The following is a 21626-nucleotide window of genomic DNA, read 5'->3' as shown; positions in this document are numbered from 1 at the left end:
GGTCTCATGTTTGGGAAAGCGTGATGTTATTTTAGACCCCTTATTGAGAGAGTATCCTCAAAATTGTACCCATCTCCTTCTCTAACGAAATTTGAAGGATACAGCATGCTTGAACTATTTTTGTATTTTCTTAAGTGTAGAAGGTAAACGAAGACTATGATGTGGTCCATATTTATTACCCAGAATGAAAAGTGTATTGAAAAGGATCCGCTGGAAAGCGCGGGGACTTTTGCACCGCTCGACCCGCTGTGTGTGCAAGAGTCAGCGGAAGCGGGTACCGCACACCCGTCCATACACACGGGCGCGTTTTATTCCCACGCCGTCTGAAAGAGGCCTGAGTGACTTTTGTAACAACGTATGTAAATTAGGCATACTGTACTTACGTATGTAACAACGTACGTAAATTAGGCCTACTGTACTTACGTATATGGCTGACATGTTTGCGCTTAATTTTACGTTCTTAAGTGAATTGTGTAACAAAGTACAAAAATTAGGCCTAGGCCTACTATACTTGCACATAGTGGTTTGCATGACATTCAGTTATGGAGAAGAAGAAAGCTGGACAGTTTATAGATGATGAAAAATTAAAGTTTATTGAGGAAGTGGATCCTTAACCACACATGAAACGTATGCAAATCACCCAGATGTTGGACTTTCCTGTAACAACTTTAAACATAATATTGTGAAAGACGGCTGCAATGTATGTAATTCGTGTTTCTAAGAACGTTTCTTCTTGATGTTTTACTATGTTGGTGTTCTTAAAATGTATTATTTATTTATTTCATTAATTATAATTTAAGCACTTGTTTCTTTGTTTTCATCATAATTATTTTTACATTCAAACCTAACCTTAAGTTTAACAGCGAAATTTTTATTTTTCATTTCAGTATGTTCCTTCTGTATAATGTTTACTTTTTTTTCAGTCCCCACAAAAATGTCCTAACCAGTTTTGGCTGTACATACTAATCATTCATTGAGAAATGATGAAAATACGTTAATAATATTGTAGAAATTTGCTCTAGTTGTCAGTCACGTGAGACCATGCGGCTATGAAGCTGCCTCGGTAATACCAACTTGGCATCATAATAGAATTAGGTTCCGATAATGTGCTGCTACCTGGTATTTGCTTAATGAACTACAAGCTCTGCGGAATGTGTTCTAGCATGCTGCTAATATTTGTAGTACATTGAAGTGGATATATAAGCATTAGAACTCAACTTCGCTCGTCCTCCATGGAACATTACCATCAACATACGGCACTCATCTTCAAAGTGTTAAAGGGATATCCTAATCGTTGAGTGAAAACATATCGCTTGATGTTCCAGTGGGATATCCTATCACATACATCGATCAGCAAATTGATCGATATGGCTTTATGTTTTCACTCATCAACTAGGATATCCCTTTAAGACTTAACTTTCCATGTTTTGACAATCCCACTGACACTGTAGTGGAACAGATTTTGTGTGTGTGTGTTTTGAGAAACCTGTGACTATCAGTTTTTTTGATGCAGTTTCCTCTTTGCCTTATTTGTGTCTATCTTGTGTGTTGTTGCAGGTTGCCGGCTGTGATGTGTTCACAATACGAAGTATAAAACCCTATGTATTAGAATTATGGCGGGCGATCCAGCAGGAGGTTCTGCCAGGGTCGGACAGGGAGGTGCGGACTGCTGGCCTGGCCGCTCTCAAAGCCATGGTACACATGGCATCTGTCACAGCTGTGGATAAAGAAGAGTCCAAGTTCCTCACCACTTTGGTTACATATGTTATTAGTGGTTGGTAGTTTGTTTTCTCCTCTCTGTTTCTTATTATTTAGAATAATACTTTCATCCTCATCTTCCAGTTGGGGGCTGCCTACCGCGCATGCTTTACGTACAAACTTGCACTTAAAATTCTTTGTAAAGAGTCTGAAATGATAAAATAGTCACTATAATCAGTAAGAATAGTTGTCACAAAAGTAACAACCTAATAGAATAGATATGGTAACAGGTCATTGTGTGGAGGAGCAGTGGCAGAATGAGGAGATGATAGCAAATTTTTTAAATTTTATAATTTGGTTTACGTCTCACCAACACAGATAAGTCTTATGGCGATGGTGGGATAGGAAAAGGTGTGAAAATGGGAAACCACAGAAAACTATCTTCAGGTCTGCTGACAGTGGGGGTTCGAATCCCTCTACCTTCCAAATGCAAGCTCACCGCTGTGCGATCCTAACCGAAGCTGAACTTGCTCGGTGAGAGCAAACCTGAAAATACAAAAGGACAAGGGCGGTCTCGTCATCTTTACACGCTGCTTTCTTCAAATATACGGGCTCTCTCCTCATTAGTCCCAGTTCTGACCATTTTGGTCATATTGGTGCTGTCGCCATTATTGCAGGTATTCACTCGTACAGTCTGTCTCAAAATAAAATATGCCGTATTTACGGCTTCATGATAAAATAAAATATGTTTTATAGAGACTTTCTACATGGCATAAAACTTTAATTTCTAAAATTTTACGCAGGTTGCATTATGTGAGGGAGAGATCACTATGCGAGTCCATGCTGGCAACCAGTGTTATTACAGCCTCAGCCACCTCCCCAAGTCATGAAGCCTATTGAGACTGTTCTAGATCCGACTGTACAGAACCTTGATTCAGCTGGACTTACTTTTCGGATGCGTGACTTGGAGTGGGCAGAAGCAAGATTTCAACAAGCTCCTAATCACAGATCAGATGTAAGGCTTTTCAGGCGTTTGCTCTATCAACCAGCGTTTTGTCTTAGGTCTGACACTAGACTCACCAGAGTCTAGAGCTCCTAATCTTCGAGAGGAATGTCTTGTGGGAGATTTATGCTCCGGTGCAGGAGCATCTGAAATAATCACGAGTTGGAGGAGCTCTATAATGATAGGAACATCGTGGGCCTGATCAGAGAACACTTGAATGGGCTGGACATTGTCACACAGGCCAGCAACCATCAATGGCCTAATGTATTAACGGATTTCATTTTTTAGGGAAGGAGACTTCTAGGTAGGCAATGGAAAAGTTGGAGTGATGGGCTTTATGAGAACCTGCTGTGGATTTTCATTGAACTGACTGACTGGCGATTGTAGGCAGGAAAACCTATCTAGCAGTGCATAGTCCTCCGTACCTGATGCCCAAATATAGGGAAAATTTCACAACACACCCCATGGCAGCCTTTTCTTTAGATGTTACTTTCTCTTGAATGATGCATTATCCAGGACTGTTTTGCTAAGGATCTAATTCACCGACTTAGTTTTAATGAGAAACAAGTCCTCTTACAGAGTGGCAGTATGCAGAGGATGTTTTGGTGACAGACTCGGTTGTTCCTGGCGCAAAAGAGAAGTTATTCCTTGAGCTGTTATTACTATAGCTAGAAGGAAGATAGGTATTCCCTCCTGCCTAAGTTTGTAAATTCTTGCCAACTCTTTTTTTATACCGGTACCATGTTTGTAACCTTATTAGCCAGGCTGAGTGGCTCAGACGGTTGAGGTGCTGGTCTTCTGACCCCCAACTTGGCAGATTTGATCCTGGCTTAGTCTATTGGTATTTGAAGATGTTCAAAAGCATCAGCTTCATATTGGTAGATTTACTGGCATGTAAAAGAAATCCTGCAGGACTAATTTCCAGCACCTTGGCATCTCCAAAACTTGTAAATGTAGTTAGTGCAACGTAAAACCAATAACATTATTTTTATTAAAATTGGAACATTGTTTTAATTACAGTGCAATTAAACGGTTACGTGAACGATGTTGATCCATGAAATGTCACAGTAACATTTGTCACAAACGAAAAGCAATCATTGCTTTACTCAAGTAAAGTCTCAAATCCCAGGTTGATTAAGAAATACCGTCGTTACTAGCAAGAAATATGTATACGTATTTACTGGCTGTAAATAGGAGTCCATGGTGTTGCATTCCGCTGCTTGCGCCGCCTTTTGTTTCTTTCTTGAGGTCCAGGGCTGGCACCGATGAATGGGAGTGCTATGCCTGCAATTTTTGTTATCTTTGGTCATATGTCTTGCATTCCGCTGCTCGGCCGTCGTTTCATATGATCCCTGGACCAATAAATCGTTTAATGAATCAGTTAATGCACATGAAGTGACAGCCCGTTATATTACATCGAATGAGAAAAATCAATAAAACGACACCAAAGAACTTCAGTGAGCAAAGACATCACAGGCGACAGTGTTGGACAAACAAAACACTTACGGAAGCACTGTGACATAGCAGAAATAGTTGTTTTAAGGCAGTAAAGTATGTATTCTCTAAAATAAAATATTTCGTATTATTTCTTAATCAACCTGGGATTTGAGACTATATTTGAGTAAAAGCAATTACTATCTTCCATTTGTGACAAATATTACAGTGATATTTTGTGGATCAACATCATTCACGTAACCCAATTAAACGTATAACGATGTGAACATTTTGAATGACGTCTTGTTTGGCACTCTCTTGTTAAGAAACACTGAATTAGTGTTAACCAACACTTGGAATTTTTTTTGTTACATCTTTCACCAGGTCAGAGAAACTTTTCAAGCAGTGATACCTTACATAGATAACCTGCAAGTAATAGCATCCACCTAGTGAAATAGTCTTTACCCCCTAACCAGTTCTGTAACAAGGACCATATTGTGTTTTGAGTTTGACATTAAAGTCTTAATGCTTTTTTTTCCTTCTTTTTTTCTTTCCAGTTATATAATATGTAAGTGAATTACTGTAATTCTCTCTTTTGTTTGTATACAGCAGGTCTAGATTCCCTCAAGGAAGTGGAACTGAATTTATTTGAGCCAGCTGTACAAATGTTTCTGACTGTTTCCGAAGCCTCTCCTGCGGCTTGCCAAGAAATACTTAAGCAGGTATTTATCTTCATTAGCTTTCTGGAGTAATATTCACAAAATTTAACCATTCTTCATTGCTCTTACATATTTCTCCATTTGAAATTCTGTAGGGTTTAAGCAAGTCAGAAAGAAGTACTTACTTAATTATTGTTTGCATGAAGGAGCTATACCAAATGAATGGAGAGTTGCCATATAATTACAGGCCAGTCAGCTTGACATGTGTTGCATGTAAACTCTAGGAAATAATTCTTTCTGATTATATTATACATGTTTATGAACCACACCCGGGCGATTGGAGTGGGACATTGATGATGATGATGGTGAATCCTCTCGACCATTATTATTATTGTTGTTTTTTTATTATTATTATTATTATTAATTATTTATTATTATTATTATTATTATTATTATTATTATTATTATTATTATTATTATTATTATTATTATTATTATTATTATTATTATTATTATTATTATTATTATTATTATTATTATTATTATTATTGGCTTCCTAGGCTGGGGCCGCTATCTCAACATCAGGTGGCTCGTCATTTGTAATCACGTAGGCTGAGTGGACCTTGAAATGGCCCTCAGATCTGGGTAAAAGTCCTGACCTGGCCAGGAATTCAAACCCTCTTCTCTGGGTAAGAGGCAGGCATGCTAGCCCTACCCCATGGGGCCAGCGTACCCAATCAGAAGGTCATGAATATTGTCTACAAGAGCGTGTTGTAAGACACATATACTTACGGGCTGCCTTAATTTAACCACTTTAATCCTCGCTCATAAATCTGTATGAAGAACAGGTACTTTAGCCAGTGTATAATTAAATGTTATGAATATATAATTAGGCTATTTTTCATACTTCAAAGTTATTTTTAACAGTGGTTTGTGGTAACCTGTTCAGGCATGATGCAGATCTTTTGAGGTGATGACGCCCTATAGGCGACCTGTGTGTCCGAAAGGATGGTGCCCTACCTGATAGGTATTCTAATGTCGAAGACGAAACAAACATCCAGAGGAATTAACCAGTGAGGGCTAAGAACCTTGACCCAGTCAGGAATTGAACCCGGTAATCCTTAGACCAAAGGTGGGCAAGCTAACCATTTAGCGATGGTGCCGATTTCTGGTAACAGTGATGATGGCAGGGACATACACGTACTGTATGGAAGTTGATAAACTCTTTCCGTATGTTGCTTTTGACCATGTGGTTTCTCTCCAAAAGAGTGTAGGTCTACTTTCCATGAAACATGTTCTTACACATGCTTTAAATAGAAGAATGAGATTGTGGACCGAAAAAAAAAAAAAGAATGGTAAAAGATTTGGGTTGAACTCTTTGTTTCAGGTAATTCCTGTCCTCATCCAGCAATATTACAAGGAATCTGGTGCTGAGCAACAAGTGACTGTTTTACGAGCTCTCACTAACTTCTTAGCTGTTTGTCAGCATCATAATTTTACTTTATCAGGTAATGATTGTAGCCACATACCGAAATGTTGTAACATTTAGTAATTAAGGGGCTCGGGAGTAAATAAAGGTAAGACACATGGCATGTTTAATAGCAACTACAAACTTGTCAACATTGTGGTTCACTTATGGTTTCTATTAAACATACCATGTCCTATACTATTAATGAATTAGTTATTTATTTAATTATGTATTTATTTATGAATGAATGAATTAATTAAACATGCCATGTCCCTTACCATTATTTGAGCCCCTCAATTATAAGGTGACTGCTGATCAGCTCGTGCATGAATTTCTGGCAAACTCAAAGTAGTGTGTAAAGTGCTAGAGGGTATTATTTCTCTCTTTTGAATGCCTGCAGTATTCTCTGAACCACTGTATTGAATTTAATGTTTGACTTTTACAAATATATTCTTTTACTGCTGGTATATGGGTTAAAACTTTCCCTGAAAATGTCAAATGCAATGATTCTACCATTCTTGAGTTTTAAGGTACAATAGGTAGGCATATTGACATTCATTCTTCATGTAATATTTTACATGTAGAAAAATTGTGCTTTTCCTTTTCTTTTCCTCAGCTCAAAGGCTTTTGTTCATTTGTTATGGAAACTTTAACAATAACAAATTCATTTAAAGAACTTTGAACTTTTACCATTCAAAATTAGCCATGTAGGTTGTAGGAGTTATAAGATTTATTGGATAAAATGTCCTTGTTTTAGATGGTAAAGTTTGGAGAATTTGTGTGAGGAGTTGAAAAATATTTAATTAAATATGCAGTCTTTGTTCATCATCATTATCATCATCTGCAGTTTCCAGCTGTTGGCCGAGTCTGCTTGGAACATAAGCCTCTCCATCTCCTCTTGTCTTCCCACCACTTCTCCCTAATCACTCTCGCCCAGTCCTCTCCTCTTTTCTGTACGCACTCTTCCACTCCTTTTATCCACCTGTCTCTTGGTCTTCCTCTTGGCCGTTTACCTGTGTTGGATTATTTACACCCCCTAATTATTTACTCATTCTTCATTGACCATTTGCTTAAGAGGTATATGTCTTTACTTGCGTATTAGACCTCCCTTTCTTTTTTTTTCTTCTTTTTCTTTTCTTCTTTCACTTTTACAGCCCAAAAAAGTAAGGGGGGTCCAATATGCGATAACCTCAAATTTTGTGCAGTGAACACAGGACTTCTAGGATATAATGAACTATAAATTATACATTCAAACATTCTACACTATTCTTTAACAAACTTATGAATGTATTTGAGTTACACTAGCTATTTTCGTTGGAAGAGAGTATTTCTAAATGTAAAAGGACAATAAATATAAAGTAAATATAGTCAGTTTTAGTTACTCATATCACGTCATTCGTTTTGTCTCATTAATTCCTTTTATTAGGCTGACGTCAGGAAGGGCATACAGTCATAAAATCTCGCTACGAAAATTTTTCTCACTTCATACTCGACCCCATAGAGAAAAGGGATAAGAGTATCGTATTATCATATTATGCAATATTGATACAAAAGAACTTAATGGACAGTCATTTGTCTCTATCAGTTGAGCAGTAGGCCTACCACACAGTAAACTTGCGTAAACCTAATGACTGCTTTCATTTCGTCTTGTGCAACCAAGTTCCCTGCTATTGGCATGTCATCATTCCAAATGACGTCATCTTCACTGCCATCTCGTCAGCCATGCATTGAGAGTATTTGAGGTCCCGTCTTTTTTGAAACTTTAAAAAATAGTTTCGTTCCCGACTATAGAGTCCAAACAGTGAAAATCTATTCCCAAATGGTTTCTGGAGACGGTCTCTGATATTCCCAGTTGGTGTATGTGTAGCAGAAGCCACTCCTTCCAAATAAAGCCGTGCTTCGGTAGAAAGCGTACCAAACCACCAGCTGATAACTAGCGTACGTTACGAGTTGTACTTCTGAATGTAATACCTAGTGACTGGAAGCGTTCTTTGCATAACTGTGGCTATTGAAAGTCAAACCCTTATTTTTAAGTATATTTCATGCTTGTTCTCCACATTTATCACATCAGGATTTACCTAAACAGCTGTAAATGTGTAGCCTTTATTGACATTTACCGGTCGGTTACCAAAAAGATGCATAAAATGTGAACGCAAAACCCAACAGAAGCAAGGATAAGGTTGGCTACATACATCAAAAATAAAATCGTAAATAAAATAAAAGATACGGATAGGATACTTAAAGCTTAAAGGTCTAAATGACAACTACAGATAGGAATAGTGTGGAAAGCGGACTAGGACCCTATGAGGCTGTAAGATCGTAGGATGTTGTACGGAAAAGAACGTACTCGCCCATACCCTTCGTATAAAATATAATTAGAAAAACAAGAACGGAAACCTATAGAACACAGTTCGTGAAAAGAAACAGAAATACAACTGCAACTTGAATCTTGAACAATAAACCAGATAGGATATAACAAACAATCTTCTGGATGGTCCATCCAAGCACAACTACAGACTTTTCTTGTAATTTCATTATACAGAGCTAACTTAAGGGATATTATAAATTTTAAAATAGGAAAACCTCCAAACAAAAGGTGGCCTCGTGTAACACAGAGGCATAAATGAAATAGCCCAAACTAAGATTCGAGGTGATTTCCTGGCAGGATGATAACATTTACATTTCGGGAAATTTAATAAGAAAGGCCGAAACACATGAAAGTTAAATTTAGAAAGAAAAAAAACAAAATCACATATTACAAAATTTTAAAATAATTAAACGTGCTTACCTTAGGGTAGGTTGGCCCCGTAGGCCCGGACCGCGCGCACCGCGCGTCCGACCTCTTCGAAGATCTAAAACGAAAGACAACAAGAAAACGGTAGCACACACGTACCTCACATCATACCGGAAATCGTTCGATATCAAACTGCCAATCGGAAAACACCTCCATGTTAAACCAATTACAAAACTTCTAATCACAACCAATTACAAAAACCCTAACCTTATATGGGCATCAAGCAAACGACAAGCCATGAAGAAATTGCTGACGCAACAATTGAACCTTCAATTTCTTACACGTGTCAGTATAGGGAGTTAATTTTTAAACTGGACCAAAATTTTAAAATATAAAATCAGCAAGACCAAATTATACAATCTTCAAGTTCTCTAGTTATCACTGGAATAATTGAATAATCAAATGAATATCTTAAATATCTTGAGGCATTTTTAAAAGGTTCTTTAACAGTCTTATCCAATAATCTTTTGACCTTAAGAAAAATAACATAACTTTCTTGGGATACACAAAACATAATAACACATTTTTCGTTCAAATGTCCAAAGAGTTTGTTTCTAAATAATTTTCTTTCAAAATAATTTTCAGATAGTCTTTACCTAGAAAAAAAAAACAATTTCTCCAGATGCACAAAACATTTTTACCGAGAAAACAAAATTAAATTACAATTTCTTGATGTATAGAAAACACTCTTGAGATCACCGTCCAATAGTTCGATTCATCCAGAATAAAAACTTAAACTTTTTCTTGCAGCTCATGTACCATGTCACCCACTACGGGTTACATACTCCCGCCCACAAACTCGAGCACAGCTCGAGAAAACACAGTTGGGGGGGGGGAGGTGTCACCCTTTCTTGACAACGAATTCACCACATTTAATTTCTTCACTCTTCAATGTTCTTGAAGCCTGAGCTAGAGTGCTCAGTGATGTCCTCATTGCCATCTCATGGACAGTGGCCCAATCCCAAATCATCTCGATCACCAAAAGAAAATGTGATTCCACTCCATATCTCATAGAACTTAGCAAATAGCTGGTACAGGGTGGCCTCCATTAGCCACAACAGGTTACATTTAGACAGCTGGGGACCTCACTGCCCCTGAAACATGACCAAACGAAGCAGCAGAAACATATCCAGAAGAAAACAGAAGACCAATGAGGAAACCGAAGGGAGGTTTTTTTATTATATTTTTTTTTGTAACAACTTTGTCACCCAACTGGTGAACAACATAACTTGTGGTCTTTAAATGGGGCAATCAAGCCCTCCCCAAGGCTCGCACGTTTAAAATAAATGAACAAAAAAGAAAATGAAAACAAATGAAAAATGAAAAGAACAAAACCACAATCCAGGAATTCACCTAGAACAACATTCTTACAGAAAAAAGAAACCCACAAAGGCTAACGGAAATATAAATGCCTAAATTTGCTTTCAACTTGCAGTACTTATAACATTACAAAGTCACGATTTAAAAGGATACCAAAGAACTAATTTTCAAGAAAACATGTTGTGCAGGTTACAACCTTTAAGTTACGATTTGCCCAATACAAGCACACAATCTCCATCTTCCACACCAAGCACCACAAGGATGAGAGGTTCAGCAAAAAGAGAAAATTCTCCAGGTAATAACAATTACCAAAACTAAACCTTCATTGACTGAAGCACCACACGACCACACACAACTTACCTCATTGGGCACATCACAACATAACACTGCAATATCCAATGAACATTTCCTAGATTTTACTTGCTACGTGCATTCTTAATTACCCAGTCTTACATCAAATTTAATAGAAGGAATGAAAATTTGCAAGCTTCATAGGAGCACAGAAAAGGAAACAGTTAAATTCCAAGTTCAACGAAATGAGATAAATCACTATTCACTTACCAAATCATGTACTTAATACTTCACATTTTGAATAGATAAACCACACATTACGCACCACGTGTCATCAATAAAACCAAGCAAGAAAAGAAAAGGAGCTAAAAGAAATTACCATGACAACAGAATCTGAAGATACAATGAAGTCACTCTACCATGTGCATACTAAAATCCAACTCCCTGATATAGAAAAAAAAAAGGTACAAGAACGACCTTCATACCTGAGATTACCAGACATAGCATGACACATCAAAATGACCAAGACTGTCTGTCCTCCGACACACCATACCGAAGCACACACGAAAGAGAAGCGCGATGACCTAACTCTCAGTAGCATAAACCCAAAGGGCGAAAAGGTACGACAAGACCTCAATACTGCTGTTACAGTCACACGACAACTCACACATACAACGCACAAGACATTCATGAAACGGATGCGTGTGATGATCCCTATCAAGCAATACCCAGAATAAAAAGGACAATATATGACCTCAAGTACCCTTGAATCCATCACACCATGATGAGACGACTAGGCCTATTACTGTACTCCCAGAAGAGGAATGCCTCTCAGCACTTCAGGTCCTAAGTCTCAATACACACTTACATGCCTCTACCAGGTAACAAACACACACGACGATTATTTACAAATGAGGACAAACAGACTTCAAGGTTCTCAATTTTGGAAAAATTACCCAATCCACAAGGTCCCATACCCGAGCAGACGGAGTAATAGAATTTAGAGCGTGCAATTCCACAACCAGATGAAAATTCAAAAGATGACATATATTTTCAAAAAGGAATTAGAACTAATCGAAAAACTTTACTAAATGATCACCGCTGCAAAATTTCTCCACAACCTACCTTAAAAAAATTTAGAAGCATAGCTGAGGACAATAGAAACCAAAAGAACACTTGAAGAAAATTTTCCTGGTACATAATTTTTACTTACAACAGACAACCATTCACAACCCATGTCACCCAATAGTTGAGCCAAAGATTACAGATAATCTCTATCAGATGCACATAAGGAATAAAACGTTGTCAAGAGCGAGGTGCAGACCCATAACCCGTCCAAATTGTCATAAATGACCTCAGGTTTCTCCTGGACTATAAAATATGGTGAGCAAGTATCACCCCACGAGACAACACGAGTCTACATGGACCCTCCCTACCAAATATAGGGGCACACGGGTAAATAAAAATATACAAGACAAGGAAACAGAAACAGCACGATGGAAACGCTCAATAAAACAACCAAGAAGACTTTCGCACAGATGCAGAAACCCCATAATTTCTAATTTGCTCAGGAAATTTAGTAACTGGCTGGGCATCGTTCTAATTTAGTCCCATACCTAATTAGACACGATCCCAAGCACAGTAGTCAATCAAAACAACACTTAAACCAGAAATTTAAATATCCACTGAGCCACAACAGAACAGCAAATCATTTTAACAGGTTACACACAAAGAAAAACACAGCAGGTGAAAAAACACGAAATTCTGACAAGAATATAGTAAAACACAAGAACTGGAAAATACCAAATCACATAAACTGACGAAATTTACCAAGATAACCTCAAAATTATGCCGAAAATAAACAAAATTTTCAGAGAACTTAATGCGACACCACACTGCAATTAACACGAACACGATGGACAGTTCGACACCAATACAAACACAGGAGGAGAAACAGATGACAACGACACGAGTACAATTCATAAGATGGACTTTAGCGCGCTTAAAACTCGAAGTTTGTCAAGCAATCAGCTGTCTCCCGCAAATATATAACCATACAATCGCACAAAATAGTGCCACACTCAGCATCAGGAAAGATGTTGTCTAAAAAATTTGGGAATCGCATTACAAATCGAAAACAGATCAAAACCATCTCTAAATAATTTAGAAATTAATCACGAAGATCTTAGGTTAGAACACGCGGCACACGTAATATGATACAGGAGTTTAAACGACCACGTGGTCAGCGGAAGGCTTTCCACGGACAAAATAAAACAGACACTGAAACCAAAGAAAATTGTAGGTAGTGACTTATCTACATTTTCTACGCAAGCCATTCAAATTACAACAGCAAAAGACATCTGCCAAACGGGCAGACATTCAAAGACTTCCCACAAAGATATCTCACACGAACAAAAATCAAAAACAAAACTTAAATAAACGGAAATTAAGAATGCACACGCACATTATTTAACCACAAGGTGGCTTGAACTTTACATTCGTGGTACCGGTAATCAATTTTAAAAATGCATACATTATAACTGCCAATTCAAGCATGGTCACAAAAGGTTAAAAAAAATTACTTTAACTGATACAACTACAGAAAATGTAGAAAGTAAGGGTATTAGTGAGTACTTCCCTTTCTTTTACAACCTCTGCTTTGCTACCAAATGTAGCCTTTATTGACATTTACCGGTCGGTTACCAAAAAGATGCATAAAATGTGAACGCAAAACCCAACAGAAGCAAGGATAAGGTTGGCTACATACATCAAAAATAAAATCGTAAATAAAATATAAGATACGGATAGGATACTTAAAGCTTAAAGGTCTAAATGACAACTACAGATAGGAATAGTGTGGAAAGCGGACTAGGACCCTATGAGGCTGTAAGATCGTAGGATGTTGTACGGAAAAGAACGTACTCGCCCATACCCTTCGTATAAAATATAATTAGAAAAACAAGAACGGAAACCTATAGAACACAGTTCACCGGGCGAGTTGGCCGTGCGCGTAGAGGCGCGCGGCTGTGAGCTTGCATCCGGGAGATGGTAGGTTCGAATCCCACTATCGGCAGCCCTGAAGATGGTTTTCCGTGGTTTCCCATTTTCACACCAGGCAAATGCTGGGGCTGTACCTTAATTAAGGCCACGGCCGCTTCCTTCCAACTCCTAGGCCTTTCCTATCCTATCGTCGCCATAAGACCTATCTGTGTCGGTGCGACGTAAAGCCCCTAGCAAAAAAAAAAAAAAGAACACAGTTCGTGAAAAGAAACAGAAATACAACTGCAACTTGAATCTTGAACAATAAACCAGATAGGATATAACAAACAATCTTCTGGATGGTCCATCCAAGCACAACTACAGACTTTTCTTGTAATTTCATTATACAGAGCTAACTTAAGGGATAATATAAATTTTAAAATAGGAAAACCTCCAAACAAAAGGTGGCCTCGTGTAACACAGAGGCATAAATGAAATAGCCCAAACTAAGATTCGAGGTGATTTCCTGGCAGGATGATAACATTTACATTTCGGGAAATTTAATAAGAAAGGCCGAAACACATGAAAGTTAAATTTAGAAAGAAAAAAACAAAATCACATATTACAAAATTTTAAAATAATTAAACGTGCTTACCTTAGGGTAGGTTGGCCCCGTAGGCCCGGACCGCGCGCACCGCGCGTCCGACCTCTTCGAAGATCTAAAACGAAAGACAACAAGAAAACGGTAGCACACACGTACCTCACATCATACCGGAAATCGTTCGATATCAAACTGCCAATCGGAAAACACCTCCATGTTAAACCAATTACAAAACTTCTAATCACAACCAATTACAAAAACCCTAACCTTATATGGGCATCAAGCAAACGACAAGCCATGAAGAAATTGCTGACGCAACAATTGAACCTTCAATTTCTTACACGTGTCAGTATAGGGAGTTAATTTTTAAACTGGACCAAAATTTTAAAATATAAAATCAGCAAGACCAAATTATACAATCTTCAAGTTCTCTAGTTATCACTGGAATAATTGAATAATCAAATGAATATCTTAAATATCTTGAGGCATTTTTAAAAGGTTCTTTAACAGTCTTATCCAATAATCTTTTGACCTTAAGAAAAATAACATAACTTTCTTGGGATACACAAAACATAATAACACATTTTTCGTTCAAATGTCCAAAGAGTTTGTTTCTAAATAATTTTCTTTCAAAATAATTTTCAGATAGTCTTTACCTAGAAAAAAAAAACAATTTCTCCAGATGCACAAAACATTTTTACCGAGAAAACAAAATTAAATTACAATTTCTTGATGTATAGAAAACACTCTTGAGATCACCGTCCAATAGTTCGATTCATCCAGAATAAAAACTTAAACTTTTTCTTGCAGCTCATGTACCATGTCACCCACTACGGGTTACAAAATGAGATAAGTGAGATCGCATTTTTAGGTTAGTTAAGTTAGGTTAGTTATACTGTCAAGTGCCTGCATAGTGCTATAAGTTTCAAGACGGGAAGATTAAAAATATATAACAGGAAAGTTTACCGCATTTATGAATGTCTACAGGTGTGGCGGTAATGCGTTTTATTATCATAATGTTTAGTCTTATACGATCATTGTTTCCATTTTTTAAATAATGCATATGTTTTGTTTGCTGTCTCCGAAAATATTATTATAAATAAATTAAATAAAATTATTATTATTATTATTATTATTATCATTATTATTATTATTATTATTATTATTATTATTATTATTATTATTATTATTATTATTATTATTATTATTATTATTATTATTATTTATTCGTGAGTTACTTTGACGAGTAAAACAGTCGTTATGATTGGATTATTTTTATCATGTTTTAAGCCTACTTTTCTCAAAAGAACCTATATTGGCCCGAGTTTCGAGGTATTAAACGATCACTTTGTTAATGATCTCGCCTGCTGTATTAATAGCAACAGCCGTGAATATTTCTTAACTAAAGTAAACTAGTTTCCTTATCCCGAGGTGGTACAGTTCTTTTTTAGACTGGCCCCCAGTAGAAGGGAGTTGCATGTACCGCATGTCAACCTTCCTGCCATTCGTAAATCCTTGGCAATACGGTACCGGGAATCGAACTCGGGCTTCCGAGAATGACAGCTAATTGTGCTAACCCTTACGCTGACGGTCATTCTTAACTACAAAGCACAGACATATATACTTACATGACTGATGCGAGCTTGTAATGCGCGGGTCAGACACAAAACTATTCACCTATTTGTGCGACATTATCAGAGCTGCAGTAGGCCTGTGCTACGGAGGTGGACCTTTCTTAACTATGAAACACAGATGTACCGCATGACTTCGACGCGTGTTTTAATTGCGTGGTTCGTAAGGACTGAACCAGTCATAAATTTGTGTGATGTCATCAGAGCTGCAGTAAGGCTTGTACCCGCTTTGAAATAGAATTGTTGTTATCTGATGAATTACGTTGGGGGTGTCTTGTATGCAAGATTTATTTATTTCAGTTTCTTCGTCTCGAAAAGACAAGAGTGTTCTAACACACGAGTAAATACAGTATGTTGCTTTAATAGACGTTCTTCATCTTTAGAGAAATCATACTGATCTTTGTACAGTGTTTACAGTGAATGATGTATGTCATATTGTAGTTTCATTCATAATTGTAGTCACAATGACTGCCCTTGCTTGGTGAGACATTGCATTTATAGTGCTCAGTGTCTTCTGGTGTGGGCTAAAACAAATTTGTTTTTATTAACTGCAAGTACGTAGGTGTTAATGTAAGGAAAAATCTTCATTGGGATAATCATATAAATGGGATTGGAAATAAGGATTACAGATCTCTTCATTGGTTATGAGGGTATATAAGGGTTGTAGTAAGGATGTAAAGAACAGGGCATATAAGTCACTGGTAAGGCCCCAGTTAGAGTATGGTTTCAGTTTATGGTACACACACCAGGATTACTTGATACAAGAACTGGACATTCAAAAGAAAGCAGCACGATTTGTTCTGGGTGATTTCCAATAATAGAGTAACGTTAAAAAAATGTAGCAAACTTTGGACTAGGAAGACTTGGAAGTAAGGAGATGAGCTGCTCAACTAAGCAGAATGTTTTGAGCTGTCAGTGAAAACGGGACTTCGGATGACATTAGCAGAAGAAAGAGTTTGAGGGGAGCTTTCAAAAAGAAAAAAAAAATCATAAAATGAAGAGAAAATTGGAATTCATTAGGACAAATTGAGACAAATATTAATTTTTAGGAAGAGGAATTAGAGATTGGAATAAGTTATCAAGGGAGATGGCCGTGCGGTTCGGGGCGCGCAGTTGTGAGCTTGCCACTGTTGGCAACCCTGAAGATGGTTTTCTGCTGTTTCCCATTTTCACACCAGGCAAATGCTGGGGCTGTACATTAATTAAGACCATTTCCTTCCCACTTCTAGCCCTTTCCTATCCCATTGTCACCATGAGACCTATCTGTGTCGGTGCAACATAAAACAAATTGTAAAAAATAAAATGAAAACATCTGGTTGTAACTGCAGCAATTAGTGCCACAGGTTATCCACTCCCCTTATTACCAATCAAAATGTTCGTTATGTAGTGCAACAACAAGAAGCTTGTACTTTTCATGGTTTCCTCAAATTCAAAGATCCTTCTCATAATTAAAAATTATATCTGGTTGTTATCAGTGACATTTTGGTTATGAAATTCTCCTGGACCTCTGCACTAATTGCAGTGCAAGATTGCCTTTAAAAACACTTCATGTACTATAATTACTACTTTTTTCAATACTAGGTGAACCTGAGGTCTTTGAGATTTGGAAAGATGTTCCAAGTTTGTACTTGACAGCTGCGCAGTTGGCTAATCCTGAGATCCGTAGGGAAGCCTTCTACGGCTTGACTGTGGCTGCTAAGTCCCTAGAGCCCAGATACAGAGAGCAGCTCTACGCATTGCTGTGCAAGCAAGTGAAGCAGCAGGATCAAGACTCCATCAGGTAAATTAGAATGTTCTTATCAAGAGATATTACTGAAGATTCATTCATTTGAAAGTCCCGGTAGTCTGTTAGATTCTTTTATAGCTCATGGTGAAATTTGGGCCCCTAGTCCTGTCTTGCACTTAACCACAGAAGAATTGGTTGTAAAATTTCCGACACGAGTCACGCATCTTCTTTTGGGTTTCATCCATTGTGAAGGCAGGGATTGGAATGGTATAATAATATGAACCAGGCTGTACTTTGCCCCTTGTGGCCTTGCAGACTCTGGACCCTTGTATACAGATCCTTGATTGTCACTTGCTTTGGGGAAGTAAGTTGGTGGCACTGTAATCAATTGGTATAGTTTCACTCGGAAAAGGCATAGCTGCTACTGACGTGGCTTTACTTATATTCTCAAAGTGTGGCTGTAGTAGTGCTTTGGGGAAGTAAGTTGATGGCACTGTAATCAATTGGTATAGTTTCACTCGGAAAAAGCATAGCTGCTACTGACGTGGCTTTGCTTATATTCTCAAAGTGTGGCTGCAGTAGTGTACACAGGGTACAATGCTGTTATGCCAGCAAATGCACATAGAGTTCATTGCATATAATGATTTGAGTTCACTAGTCACACGCGCGCAGGGGGGTGTCTCTCTCTCTCCCTCCCCGTCCGCCTGTCCCTCGTTCCGTTTCTATAGGGGGTCGGGAATGAAGTGAGGTGATATTAATACAATTAAAATAAAAATCTTTAAGGTTCCACCTTGTTCAATACAAATACACTGTTGTTAGATGACTTTTTACAACATTATTTATTGCAGTACTAGTTTCGGCGCTCTATTAAGGCACCATCATCAGCTGCGCAATAAGTAGAGAAAACTTAAAGATATAACAATACAAAACAACATACTGATATACTTAACTCCTTAATTTTTATCTAATGGTAAGTTTAAAACTCTTTAAGTTACAAGCAAGATAACCCTTGTGAGTCGAAATTGTAAAATCTCATGAGTTGTCCTTAAAATTCTGTGATGGCTATAATTTTTTACATTCGTAAAAATCAAGTTCAACAACATTCCTAAAATTGTGAAATTAAAGCTGAATCAAGTCCTAAAATGTTAAAATGTTCATTTCACAGATGCATTAGTTGCCATGTGTTGGATAAAAACTCGTCGTGTTCATTAAATTGCCAGACTATGCCACCTTCCGATGTTTGTTGATATGTGGAAGCTTAGTTCTTATGTTTGTTTCTAGTGGTTGGAACTGATTATCTGCCCTGATGTTATTAAGCGGGCATAGCCTCTCAGTTCAATAACCCTGTAATAATGAAAGTCCTCTGTTAATAGAAAAGCTAGATAAAGATATTAAGAACCTGATTGAATCAAAATGTTATTGAAGTTGACTCACCTCAACGGTTATGTACTTTGCGCAGCGTCTGCAGGACGACGAGTGTGTATGCTCGTGTCGAGTGCGATGTGATGAAGCGCTAAGGAAGGGGAAGTAGGGGCGGCAAGGGGAATGTTTCTGGAACGTTGGCAATGTAGGAGAGGGTCCGGGGGGTGTTGCGGACGAATACAGTAGAATGAGAAACTGTTACGTAAAGTTTGAAAGACGGACGAATTTTCCGGAATTTTTAGCTTGTCGAGTAATAGAATCAAGCAATTGTATAATACTTTGGGTTTCTCGGAAATTTCCTTTAAATTTAGGTTAGCGTTATAATACTGGTCTAGATGTATTAGACACGCTTCTGTGATGTCAAGCCTCGGTCCCTTGGATAGTGTTTCCGTTATTTCAAGATCGTGATCTATGTCTGTGAATTTATGTTTATATTCATGGACGTGTTGGCCTACGGCTGAAAATCTATTGTATTTCACAGCATTGAGGTGTTCTTGATATCTAACATTAAAGCTGCGCCCAGTTTGCCCTATATATCCGCTCCCACAGTCTTTGCATTCGAACCTGTATACACCTGATTTAGAGTATGGGTTGACCTTATTAACAGCTGATGCATTATGCAAAATTTCAGTGCTTCTGTTATCTGTTTTAAACACAATCCTAATGTTACGTTTCTTAAAAACGTTGGTAACTTTATAAACCTCTTTGTTGAACGTAAAGGTTGCGATTTCTTTTGATTCAAGTTTATCTTTAGTCAGGGTTGTGGTGGGGTGATATTTAAATTTACTTATTATCCGCTCTATGAAATTCCCTTTAAAGCCATTAGCCTTAGCCATAGCTCGAATAATGTTCAGTTCCTTGTCCAAGTCTCGCTTGGACATTGGTACGCTAAACGCGCGATTAACCAGGCTGTTATAGGTCGCGCGTTTATGAGCTGCAGGGTGTGTAGAGTCTTGTCGTATTGTAACTGAAGTTTGTGTGGGCTTCCTGTAAATGCTAAATGAAAATGAAGAGGGATGTCTATTAATCTTTAAGTCTAGATAATTAATGGATTTTTCTATTTCAGATTCCAAAGTAAATTTTATATCAGTATCGATTGTGTTGAGATTATTCAGAGTGTTAGAGGCGTCAGATATGCGTTCATGCACAGTCTGGCAATTTAATGAACACGACGAACTAATGCATTTGTGAAATGAACATTTTAACATTTTAGGACTTAATTCAGCTTTAATTTCACAATTTTAGGAATGTTGTTGAACTTGATTTTTACGAATGTAAAAAATTATAGCCGTCACAGAATTTTAAGGACAACTCATGAGATTTTACAATTTCGACTCACAAGGGTTATCTTGCTTGTAACTTAAAGAGTTTTAAACTTACCATTAGATAAAAATTAAGGAGTTAAGTATATCAGTATGTTGTTTTGTATTGTTATATCTTTAAGTTTTCTCTACTTATTGCGCAGCTGATAATGGTGCCTTAATAGAGCGCCGAAACTAGTACTGCAATAAATAATGTTGTAAAAAGTCATCTAACAACAGTGTATTTGTATTGAACAAGGTGGAACCTTAAAGATTTTTATTTTAATTGTGATCTCAGTTCAATACGGGCAAATAAGATGAAGTCCTCACGTTTAGTGATATTAATAATAATGTTATTTACTTTACGACCGAGCTCGATAGCTGCAGTCGCTTAAGTGCGGCCAGTATCCAGCATTCGGGAGATAGTAGGTTCGAACCCCACTGTCGGCAGCCCTGAAAATGGTTTTCCGTGGTTTCCCATTTTCTCACCAGGAAAATGCTGGGGCTGTACCTTAATTAAGTCCACGGCGCTTCCTTCCCACTCCTAGCCCTTTCCTATCCCATCGTCGCCGTAAGACCTATCTGAGTCGGTGCGACGTAAAGCAACTAGCAAAAAAAAAAAAAAAAAAAAAAAAAAAGAAAGAAAAGAAAAGCTTTACGCCCCACTAACTATTTTTATGGTTTTCCGAGATTCTGAGGTGCCGGAATTTTGTCCCGCATGAGTTTTTTTACATTCCAGTAAATCTACTGACACGAGGCTGACTTATTTGAACACCTTGAAATACCACCGGACTGAGCCAGGTTCGAACCTGCCAAGTTGGGGTCAGAAGGCCAGCGCCTCAATCATCTGAGCCACTCAGCCTGGCAGGGGGGTGAAATGAATCTCCATAGATGATTTTGATGACCAGATGTCTTTTCTGATTTCAACCTCATCAGAGGAGTTAATGAGATGAAGTGAATTACGTGATATATGATAGTAGGAAAGGGAAAGGAGAGGGTGAAACCTGTCACCGGCACATAGTGTTCTTGTGTCGAATAGCATCAAGAAGTCTGCTCAAGGCTTAATGTCACCATCCAACAGACGAATCACCATCAACAGTGTCATATGCCCCCACTCCATATGAACACTGTGGAGAGGTTTGGAATTGACCACAAGCTATTGGCATGCAATCTAGTGATTAGAAATTGTATGCCACCATCTCTTCTACCCTGCCGTCCAACATTCTGATGGTGAAAATTTTTGACCAACAGAACTTGAAACTGGCTAACCACGGTGGCAGATCCTATAGATTTCACTTC

At 37.8% G+C, this 21626-nt stretch overlaps 1 protein-coding gene across 1 annotated transcript in view; it reads left to right on the top strand.

Moving 5' to 3' along the window:
- Window positions 1-21626, top strand: part of Mms19 (MMS19 nucleotide excision repair protein) — a 187216-nt gene that overhangs the window by 67678 nt on the left and 97912 nt on the right. Inside the window, exons 6-9 of the mRNA XM_067135913.2 lie at window positions 1558-1774; window positions 4745-4857; window positions 6182-6302; window positions 17460-17658. Coding sequence (XP_066992014.2) covers window positions 1558-1774; window positions 4745-4857; window positions 6182-6302; window positions 17460-17658 — 650 coding nt within the window. The remainder of the gene's footprint in view (window positions 1-1557; window positions 1775-4744; window positions 4858-6181; window positions 6303-17459; window positions 17659-21626) is intronic.

This window comes from Anabrus simplex, chromosome 1, assembly GCF_040414725.1.
Source record: "Anabrus simplex isolate iqAnaSimp1 chromosome 1, ASM4041472v1, whole genome shotgun sequence".
In the NCBI taxonomy this organism is placed as follows: domain Eukaryota; kingdom Metazoa; phylum Arthropoda; class Insecta; order Orthoptera; family Tettigoniidae; genus Anabrus; species Anabrus simplex.
The sequence above is the reverse complement of the archived record's forward strand: the minus strand, read 5'-3'. Positions and strand labels throughout refer to the sequence as shown.